At 42.8% G+C, this 11,612-nt stretch overlaps 1 protein-coding gene across 1 annotated transcript in view; it reads left to right on the forward strand.

The window, feature by feature from the left end:
- Pde7b (phosphodiesterase 7B) overlaps positions 1 to 9,587 on the forward strand; it is a 308,928-nt gene extending 299,341 nt beyond the window's left edge. Inside the window, exons 11-13 of the mRNA XM_013026804.1 lie at positions 225 to 321; positions 4,545 to 4,625; positions 8,276 to 9,587. Of these exons, the coding sequence (XP_012882258.1) occupies positions 225 to 321; positions 4,545 to 4,625; positions 8,276 to 8,505 (408 nt within the window). The 3' untranslated portion in view covers positions 8,506 to 9,587. The remainder of the gene's footprint in view (positions 1 to 224; positions 322 to 4,544; positions 4,626 to 8,275) is intronic.
- Positions 9,588 to 11,612: the final 2,025 nt, after the last annotated feature.

Here is an 11,612-nt window from a genome sequence, read left to right on the forward strand (position 1 = left end):
TATTGTGGCTCTTCTCTCCTGGCTGCTACAAAGCAGGGGTTTTGGATGAAGGGTTCACAAAACCTATGAATAAGGGCTGTTTCCTGGAGGGACACTTTGGGAAGGCCCTCAGTAAATATGGGCCTGGTACCTTACCGGCCAGGCAGCCCTTTGGCTTAGGGGACATTTTCGGCCTTCTGAAGGGTCATCTACTGACAAATTCTCCTTGCCCTGTTCTCTCTCAGATCGCATTGAAGTGTGCAGACATTTGCAATCCTTGTCGAATCTGGGAGATGAGCAAACAGTGGAGTGAAAGAGTCTGCGAAGAGTTCTACCGGCAAGGTTAGTGGTGACCCCTCAGCTGAGATTCTTCCAGAGAGTTATCCTAGTCAAACAGGAAACAGCTCATGAGGGTGATGTTTGCTCTCCCATCAACGCTTATTACCCTAACCTTTCTCTTTAACTGTCTTGCAAATCATCCATCTTCACTGTGCGTGCGAAAGAAAAGAAAGAATTTTAATAAATAACATTGGCATATCAAAGAAACAAGTAATAATAATGCACAGTGAAAATTAGCAACATGTGCAAAAACAGGAGATAGATAAGTAGTTGTTTGTATATGCGCTTCTCAGGATACATATGCAGATATAATAATGTGATGGACAGTTTGATCTCTACTCTTTCTCTTCAATGAGCTAAGCAGAGCCTAAAAGCCAAGTACCATTAGGGGTCAATCTCTTCCTGACCAAAGGACTTAGATCCTTTTGTCTGCCTTCCCTTTGGTTTCCTCAGCAAAGCTCCCAGTTCTCCAAATATTCCGTTCCACCTTTCCATGACAGTTTCAGCAGTGAGGTAGATGAATTTTCTGTGAAAAGACAAATGGTCTTGAGGGAGGATGTAATTTTTACAAAGATTACCCTCCCTCATCAGGAAGGCAATGCATTAGAAGCAGGATCCTGACGTTGGGTGGGATATGGGCCTTTAAAACATAGTCTTGTTTCTTCAGGCTCCGTTTCAATGTTCAGGATGTTTGTTCAGGCAGCAATGGTCCCCTCATGCTAGTGACAGCATCGTGTTTGAAAGACTGAGAGCAAATAAAGTTTGAAGTGTCCCACATACCAGCTCTGTAGGGAGGGCAGACAGCCACAGTGAGCCTTTTGAAGAAGTCTCCACTGAAAGATGTGTCAGTGACATCGGGATGGCCCCCAAGACAGAAGACAAAGAGGAACTGAGTTCATGTGGGGCCAGAAGGCTCTGCTTGCCATCACGCTTCCTCTCTCACTCACAATGCAAGTGCTCACGTAGCTCCTGAAACTCTGGGTAATTTCATTTGAATTGAATGTGAGTGCTTAGAAATCAAAAGCTCAGTTCTAGTTGCCTATGCTATAAAAACCTCCACTAAGGACAGAACAAAGGAAGTATGATGAAATTGGAGCAAAGAGGTCTTAGATTAGGTATGATCATCTTTCTTTCCTGTAAGAAATACAAACTAGTGAAACAGCAGTAAGAGGGGGCAAGAAGCTCCATCAAACAATGGAATAGAGACCAGGTCCTCCTCTCTTGACTCAATTCTGGATTATTGTTGGTGTCATTTGCCGTTGAACCTCCTCTTATTTGCTCATCTAGATTCTGGGCAACTTGGAGAAGAAGCCATGTCGCTTGGGTAGATAGTAAGGTGGTAGAGTTCATTATTTAAAGTTGTTAACTAAGTGGGGCAGATGGCATCAATTAAGTAACCTCTTGCACAAAGAGGTCCTTGATAAGATAGAACCCTAATAAGATACACACGTGGAGCTCTGTGAGCTGGGAATCATTTAGAATTGCTGTAGCTCTGATCACTGAAGGTGAGTTTTCACCCTCTTTGTTCTGGCATGTCTTGTGTGTGTGTGTGTGTGTGTGTGTGTGTGTGTGTGTGTGTGTCATAAGGCTTGAAGTCTGGATCTGGCGTTGTCCCTCAGCTCTTCTGCTCAAGGCTAACACTCTACCACTTGAGCTACAGTGCCACTTCCCATTTTCTGGTGGAGATAAGACTCTCATGGGCTTTCTTGCCTGGGCTGGCTTTGAACCACAATCGTCAGATCTCAGCCTCCTGAGTAGCTAGAATTACAGGCGTGAGCCACTGGCTTTTTCTTCTAACAAAAACTCTGGCACGTCTTCTAATAAAGGAACAGAGAGGGCAACTGATTCTTTCTATTTACGGTCCTTATAGCCCAGGGGAAGTTAAACCTGTTTTGAGAAGAGATCACTGCCCTCTCTGGTCATCCAAACTATCCCTTATTCTTAGTAATTTTTAAAAATTCTTTAAGGATAACTTGTATCACTTTGATAGATAGGGCTTTCTGTTTGGATCTTGGACTCAGACTCCAACTCATCCAAGTCCTGGACAAGTATCATAAGAATGATTTATAGGGGCTGGGAAGGTGGCTCAGTGGTAAAGTGCTTGCCTTGCATGCATGAGGCCCTGGGTTCAATTCCTCAGCACCACAAAAGCAGAAAAAACCAGAAGTGGCGCTATGGCTCAAATGGTAGAGTACTAACCTTGAGCTGAAGAGCTGAGAGACAGAGTCCAGGCCCGGAGTTCAGGCCCACAACTGACCAAAAAAAAATCAAGGTTGAAGGAAACGAGATCCTATCATTTGGAAAAGTGTTCCATTCTCAGAGACTAGGATTTTAAAAACCATGTACCTGCCTCCCCACCCGTCAACACTTTAAGAAAGTAGAATTTCTGTCCTGTGGTGACAATAGATTCATATCTACCCCATCAACCTAGTTTCCCAAAAGCTTTAGTGGAACCATCTGTTTTCCAGCCTTGTTTAATCCTCAACTAATTTTTCTATGAGCAAAGCCACCCAGGGGATGTTACAATTCATGCAAAGAATCCTAACATAGCTAGTTTATCTTTTGCTCCCTCAAAATACTAACCAGCAAGGTTCCTAGAGAAGAGGAAACATTTTTGTTTCTTTCTGTTCATATTCTTTACATTGAGTGGAAAAGTACCTAAAGTATGCAGTGCTATATAACTGCCTATTGAGTAAGTGATCTAACTGGAAGAGCTCCTATTAGAGAGATGACAGAAAAGGTTTAGAGCTGGAGGGTTAGTGCTGGAGATGATGGGATTTGAACTGGGTACTGAAGGATATGTGTTGCTCTACGCTTCCGATGGTAGGCAAAACAAACAAGTGGCTGGTCAAATTCAAATTAATTAAAATGTCATGAAATTAACTCTTCAGTCCCTCAGTTGTATTGATCATTTTTCAAGGGGCTACCCAAGTGAGCCATTTCCATCATTGCACAGCGTCCCACTAGATGGTGCTGGTCCAGTGAGGGCAATGGAGAAGAAACAAAGGCAGTGTGATGGGGGCGTGTCCCACTTTGTAGTCTGGCTCAGGCTGTAGAGGTTGAGAATGAAAGAATCTTAGAGGCTTCTGTACATCAAGCCAAAGTAGAGCACACATCCACGGGAGTCGTCTTAGAACGTGCATTTAATAAAATATATGTGTTAGGTTTTTAAAAAGAGAACCACACCACGCACGTGGTATTCAGGTCAGGGGTAAGTTTATTCATCGTTCTGGCTGGCACCAGGCCATGTTAGCACTCCACACGGCTAGGAAAGGCCTGGGAAAGAGAGCATCTGGCCCTGGGAAGGGAAGGGGTGTGGCTACATCAAATCCAGATGTGACCTCAGTGGATGCAGATGTGACCCTTCTAGGTGTGCTAGTTGCCTAGGTAATGCAGGTACTAGGCGGAGACTTTGCTGGGAGGAGGGTGGAGTCTGCTCGCCATGCAGGAGCGGACCTTATATTATGTATGTAGTTGAAGTAGAAGAAATGCTGGAGGAACTAAGAAGCAAAAACTAAGAATGACTTATTATAAAACCAGACGAGGATCAAAGAGTGTGAAAGAGGAAAAACAAGATATTCTAAGACAGAAAGAAGGGACTTGAGTGCCCTGAGATGAAGGAAAGGTAGAAATCGAAGATGACTCCTCCAGAATGTCACACTTGCCTGAAAAATCACCATTCATAGACAAAGGCGGGTGAGGGGTGAAGCTGGCTTTCAGCTAACTTAATACTTAATGATATTTGCCCTTGCTTCTGATTTTGTAGCTTCAGATGGTTACTGCAAATGAAGATCTCCCTATTTTACCTCCATTTCCTCCTGAATTATTGTTCTTAAAACCAAAGCAGGGTCATGATATGTGAAGGTGGAGAAGTAGAAGGGAAGGAGAATAAAAATCTGTCACCTAACCTGTAACTTAAAGCCAGAACTTCTGTTTCATGTTAGACAATTGCCCCTGAGTTGTTTTCCTGTTTGTATAGACCTTATGCAAAAGTTTAGTCCAGTCTAACAACGCATCCATTTGCAATAAGCCCATTATATATGATCATTGACACTCTGATATATTAAATTTTCAGGCAAGCTACCAGAGCAAGTTGGTGCTAAATGGCTCCTGATGGTAACAGCAGGGAACTGTAATCCCTACCACAACTTCTTCCAACAGTCATTAAAACCCTTGACACACATTGTATAATTAATCTCCTTTTTTTTTATTCTTCTTCTTCTTAGGTGACCTTGAACAGAAATTTGAACTGGAAATCAGTCCTCTTTGTAATCAACAGAAAGACTCCATCCCTAGCATACAAATTGGTGAGTTACACTGCATGTCAGTTTACAATTTGGCACCTTTTGAAAAGACACAAATGAAAGATACACATGCAGCTTTCCCAGGTTGACACTGAAGGTCCAAATGGCTGAGGCCACACAAACACTTTCATCATAACTGAGCTACTACATTTTCAGTCTTGTTCTGTTAAAGTCATTCTCCCTTCCAAATGTCAATTGTAGTAAACTGTAAAAGAGTAGTATCATTGCATTCCAAATAACTATTCTTTTTATCTAATTGCAGTAGACATAAGACCATTAAGGAAATCAAATGGAAGAGATTTTTCCCTCCAGTAATTCCATCTGCACAAAAAGCCAACCTTTTTCCCTTGCTGTTCCCCTCCCCTGGAACTAAGCATGGATCTTTTCCTTATAACTCTGGGTTTGCTGTGTAGCAGTTCATATTGTTATCTGTCTGCACAGTCCTCAGTCAGCTTCATGCATTCATATGGAGACAGACATCTAATACTTAATGCCTTAACACTGGGAGGAAAGTAGGTATTAAAAGAGATCAGCTGAAAATGAAGAAAGTCAGAGCAAATTAGAATGACATTCTAATCTATTCTAATCTAATTCTAACCATTGAGGGTAATTGTTCAACAAAAGAGTCTTCAAGTCATCTGCGAGAACCAGGCTGAATTAAGCACCCAGCTACAAAGATTTGAATGAATATTTACCTATTCAAATAGGCATGCTGGAATGATGAGATTAAAGATAATCCATCTTTTTCAAAGTATTGTTTAATAATTTTTGGTTATTTTAACAATTAAACCATTCTTTTATCAAAAAAAAACAATGAAAGGGATCTAAAAAGTAATTCCCAGGACAGAGGAGGACTCAGAATTATTGCAAGGTTGGATGGAATCTAGGAGACAAGGAAAACCCAATAGAAATGCAGCCTCAGCCTCCATGGGATCCCTTCTGTCCTGTGTATTAGTGGTCTAGTTCTACAGTTGAGTCTAATCCAGAGACTCACTGAGTTAAGCTCTGGCTGGAAAGAAATTTGCCAGGCAACTGTTAATAATGTTTTGAACCACATGCACCCTAGACAAAAGTAGTTACACTGTTAACCACTCTACCTAGATTTGCAAGACAGGCCTGATTTCATAGAATCTGTCCTGTTGTTGTCATGAGAACACACTGATTTTGTCAGATCATATGTCCTGATTTTCAGCTCAGGAAAATGTCGTTACCATAGATACCACTTTTAAAAATGGGATAGGGGAGGGGCTGAGTAACTAGGGATTCCAGTGGATGCTATACCAGCATACCCGTGCTGTGCTAAAGAGAATGAGAAGGTGATTATAAAACAATGCTCAGTTCATAAGTCCTTCTCTGCCTCTGTTCGACATCTGCCAGCCCAGGGTTGGGAGATGTGAAAAGCACACCTCAAGCTAAACTGGAAATAGCCAAATAGATAAACAATCTAATGGATGCCACAGGCTCCCTCACCCACCCACACAATGATTTCTCCACTGGGTCCCTACACAATGCAGCTACTTCCTCTGTCCTGACTCCTCTCTGACTGACAATGCCCCCTCTCATTTCTCCCACTGCAATCCAGAAGGAGAATTTCCTGAGTGCAGATCTCAGTTTGGCTTACATCTGATTTTCTATTTAAGTAATTTATCCAGGAGGACGTGGGACTTAATATCCTTTCCCTAGCCCCATTCAGTTCGCCTGTTTTCACTTCCCTTTGCATTTGAAAAAGATGCTAAATCAAATTAATCTTGAACTGGTGAAATCTACAGGAAAATGAAGAGGAAAAGATTTTTCTGTAATCCCTGTTTATGCTGCGGCTACCACTTCTCCCTTCCCCCTCTGCAATCCCTCTGGGATAACAAAACTTTAGCAGTCAGTTCAGCCCTGGACAAGACAAAGTTGGTACCACACACTGAGGAAACAGGGTCCCAATTCCTCATGGGATCTATTCAGACTTTAAAATCACTTAACCTTCTAGCATAATAAGTCTTTGTATCTAACAGGTATATATGTGCATGTATATATGCAAAGTGTATGTAAAATACCAGGCAATTTCAAGAACATGAGTTAATTATTTTAAATACCTGTAACTTTGTTATATTTGTATAAATTTGATACACATACAATATTAGGATAGTATCATTTTGTAGAACATATATTTATATTTATAGATTCATTCATGTGTGTGTGTGTGTGTGTGTGTGTGTGTGTGTGTGTGTGTGTGTGTGTGCTGGTCCTGGGGCTTGAACTCAGGGCCTACGCTCCATCTCTGAGCTTTTCCCCCCCTCAGGGCTAGCACTGTACCACTTGAGCTTTCTTGGTAATTAATTAGAGATAAGAGTCTCACTGACTTTCCTGCCCTGGCTGACTTCAAACTGCAATCTTCAGATCTCAATCTCTTGAGTAGCTAAGATTACAGGTATGAACCACTGGTACCCACTACAGACTGTATTTTTTATCTCATCTAACCTTTTGTCAAAGTAAAAGATATGGGATGGTGAAAATTCAAAAGATGAAGAAAACTAAAAAATAGCAAGCAAAATGGGAAATCTTAATTTTCTGGCTCCTTTTATCCTAAGCCCATTGGTTCTTCTTTATTTCTGGGGTTCAGGTTATCTAAAATGATCTCACAATACTTAAATCATATTTCATATATGACAAAATATGCAGAAGTACACAATAACATTTTCTATCGCTGCATCCTGTCCCATCTCTCCAGCATCCTCAAGGATTAAATGTTTGCCATTTGTCTGATAATAAACTCATCAAAGTAGATTTTATAATTACGTAAATGGTGAATAAGCTAAAAATTGTATTATGCTGAAAAACATTTAGGTTGTTTTTTCCTCCCCATACTTACATTTCAAGGAAATGAAATCTAAATAAGCCCTAGTTTGTGATACTTCCAATAATCACAACCTAGTCTGAAAGTTACTATCTTTTTTTTAAGCAAATCATGATTAATTTGGAAAGCACATTAACAATAAAACAGGACTAGAAAACAATGAGTCATCAGTCATTCAACATGTCTGTAGTCCCAGCCCTTGAGAGGCTGAGAGAAAAGGAACTGGACTTGGGGGCCAGCCTAGGGTTCCTAGACAGAACCTGTCTCAAAGCGAAACAAACAAATGGGAGAAAATAGACAAACAGGGAAGTCTAATAGCAAAAAGATCAGTAATTTTGGGAGAAAAATCTGTTCTGTCAGTGGATGTTTATCTTAATTGTAATTGCTTAACAATGTAATTGAAGACAAGACCAAACTGTGAATCAATCGTCTTGAAAACACAGTTCTACAGGGGGCTGATGATGAATTCCATGGAGTCCGGGCCGAGGACGCCTCCCACCCTGGAGGCCCCTTCCGCAGGCCCCGCTTAGGTCCAGCCGGCTCTTCGGCTCCTCCTCTGCACAGAATACGAGCAGTGTCGGCTGTCTCCTCTGTGCCCGGAGCTTTTCCGTGTTTTCCGCGTGCTGACTCCTTTCATGGTCCTCACAACCCCTGGGTTCTCAGCTCCTTTGCACAGATGAGCACACTGAGGCCCAAGACCAGTGAGTCGCGTCCTGAGCTCCTCGGCTCACCGCCGTGGGTGCCCACTCGTGAGGCGGAGGGGGAGCGGTGTTGGTCCCGTGGTGATGAGTGCCTTTGCCTGTTGCAGGGTTCATGACCTACATCGTGGAGCCGCTCTTCCGGGAATGGGCCCGCTTCACCGGGCACAGCGCCCTGTCGGAGAACATGCTGGGCCACCTGGCCTACAACAAGGCCCAGTGGCACAGCCTGCAGTCCAAGCAGCACAGACGCCGGGGCAGCGCCGGCGGCCCGGACCACGCGAGCCCGGGGACTGAGAAGGCCGAGCAGACGGCAGCGGCTGAAGGCCACACTCCATAGGGCGGCGCCCCGCAGAACGACAGGAGCGGCCGGCCTGCAGCAAGGCCTCCTCCCCGAGGCCGGGCCGGCCAGCCCCACGGGGCGCCTCCCGCCAACCAGCCCAGCTGTCCTGGGTTTTTTCCCCGGGGCTCTTTCGCAGGCCTCCCGCCTGCCACTTTCCTGCCCCGTGTTCTTCTCCAAGTGTACAGAAGCCATGTGTCACCCCAGCATTCGCTGCCGGAATTGAGCGACTCCATTTGGTCATGTGGGAACCCAAACCTGCCCCCCCCCGGGGTAGGCTGACCCCCCCCCAGCCCCGGAAGATCAGGAGTGAGAAAGAGGTGCTTCTGCCTGTCCCCCCTTCCCCGGCCCGCCCAGGCCCTGGGTGGCTCTGTGTGACTCAGGCCAGCAGCATCTGAATCCAGAGCATCTCTGTGTTCGCCATCCCCACCGCAGAGCTCATGAGAAACACACCAGCATCTTTGCAGCTCCAAGGACTTGGGTTTAAAGTGCAAGAGCACAAGTAAGAGCTTGGCAGAAAGTAAACTTCTATTTTAATAATAATAATGGCGATGATGGTGATGATGATGATGATACAAATAATAATAAATCTTTTTTTTAACTTTTCTATTTTATACACTACACAATGGATCTAAAACTTGGGACTACGATTACTCAAGTGTACCCAAATTTCAACAAGGGGGTTCGTTGTTCTGTTAATGACTTTATGCCACTTTGGGTCAGAGATCTGGAATCTTCTCTCAACTTCAGAAACCGTGTCTCTCATGCCATCCAGGGCAGGTGCTGTACAGTTCGTTTCTTTGCACCATTAACCAATCTGTCTTTTCTGGATTCAATGACCTGTTTATATTCACCCGTGTACATTTTCTGTAAATACCAAGCGCTACTGAGTCCCATGCCAAAATACGTTAGTATTATTATGGGATTGCTACCTGTATAAACAATGGCACTGTGAACAGAATACTGTTAGTTTTCATACCAGAATGCATTTGTAAATATGGTATAGAGTTTATTAATATACTATTGTTTTGCAGATAAAGGCCTTAACTTTAAACATCTTTCATCTTCTGAAAGCTGCCCAACTTAAATCCTCATAGATGTCTTTCTGACCTGCCTGCCCTCCTCCCTACCCCCACCCCCACCCCCTGACAAACTTTATGCTTTCCAGCTAAGGTCTGACACCAAAACTGAACACATTCTTGAAGGAAGCATTTTTGGAAACTTCTCCCGCATTCCGCTTGAGACCACAGTGTTTCATCTGTGGCACTAAGCACTGTTTCCTCAGATGACCGTGACTTTTCAACAAGCCTGAAGTCCCTTTTCAACGCAGCAATGTTGCACACGGTTGTCACAAGCCAACCGATAACCTTAAGTTGTTGATGTGACTCTTGTGACAGGATGTGGCAGTGCCTCAACCTCAAAGGAGATGTAAGGAGTCTCAAAAACCATCTATGACCCTGTCACCCAAGCATCCGGGGGTGACTCCCCGCTTTCGGGCCACTCATGTCTCTGCTATGGCTACTGTACCAAAGTACCTTGGTCCATCATGGCTGGCGTGCGTTCCTTTTAGTGTTAATAGAAACTGGATATTTCACTTTCCTTGGTTTCATGTGAACAACTACCTGACTGTTTGGCTGAAGTTAATGTTATTTAAGTAATGCAACTAGTTCGGTTTTATGAAAGACTTTACCTTCCTGGCAGGTCATTGTGGCTGCAACCAGCAGAGTCACCCTGAAATTTTGTTGCTTTTTTTTTTTCTGTAGACACTTGGCTGTAAGATCCAATTTGTTACTGCATTCTTCTCTGGTCTGCTAAACTCTGTGTGCTGAACCTTTTCTTTATAAATCTTAATAACTAACGTGAGATTGAAATTGTTGATGCCCCTTTCTCTTTACTGTAAGGTGATCATTGCTGCCAGGATCAAGCTGTTTCTCCAGCTCATGGGAATGACAGCTAGCTCTCATTTCTAAGCATAACTGGGTTTGGTTTTCCTTTTTTTCTCCTAACAATCAAATGAATCGTTACACACTTGGCTGGCCTTTAATATATTCCTATGGAGAGACTGCGATTTGCAGAGTTAAGGTTTTGCAGGGAGAACTGGGCACTGGGTTGTATTTTTCCTTAAAATCAGTAGATTGTCCGATGGTAGTAAGGGAAGTGTGAAGGTCTTTTGAAATGGGAAGATGAAAAGGTGAAATTGCTGATGGGGATAAGAAGAGAAGTTCTAGAAACTCAATACTAACTTTTATTTTCTGGAATAAGTATGAACCAACACATGTTGCTTTATCACTGTAATATTCTGAAGCTCTGGAGCTTGGTAAGACCCAAAAGAAAACATGTTGGATGAATTCCTGCTTCTAAACCACTCTGACTTTGGGTCACTGAAAGAGAGGGCTTCTGAACAGTCTGTCTTTAATGTAAATGTCGGGGATAAGAAAGTTGAGATGCAAAAGGAGACTTTTTTGCCATTGAAGCTTCTATCTTGACTTTAGAAATTGGATTTTGTTTAATTATAACTATCTCCTAATTTAAATAAGTAAGATCAAGGGCATTCTTAGTCGTTCGAAGTTTATAGGACACAAGTGTTCATGTTACAATTAGATCTAGAAGAAGAACTCACAGAGAAAACTTCCAGATATTCACCTGTAAAGCCTATGAACTATCTAATAGTACGATACAAATCTGAAGTAAAATGAGACATGATATATCAACTAGATGCATCTGTCTCTTTCAATGATCTGGCAATTGCTGAGTTCTTCCTTTGTGGAAATGTCAGTTTTTTTGCCTACCAGTGGCTTTACTGGTCCAAAAGATGGAGTCGAGTTAGTAATTGAGACATGATTATTGGACTGCCCATGGATTTTATGTGTAGTCATATTCTGCTACTCCATGGTTCATCAATTTGTTGATTTACCAAGTTTAATTCTTCTAGTGTTTGTGAAGATAGGTCTCAAAGGGCTATTTTTAGTAAGCTAAAGTGAAGATCAGAGAGAGAGAGAAAGAGAAAGAGAGAATGAGTGAGAGAGAGAGAAAGAGAGAGAGAGAGAGAGAGAGAATGTACATCACTGCCAGGCCTGACTTACAATAGCAGCAATGAATAGTCAGAT

Source organism: Dipodomys ordii, unplaced genomic scaffold, assembly GCF_000151885.1.
Source record: "Dipodomys ordii isolate 6190 unplaced genomic scaffold, Dord_2.0 Scaffold97, whole genome shotgun sequence".
Taxonomy (NCBI): domain Eukaryota; kingdom Metazoa; phylum Chordata; class Mammalia; order Rodentia; family Heteromyidae; genus Dipodomys; species Dipodomys ordii.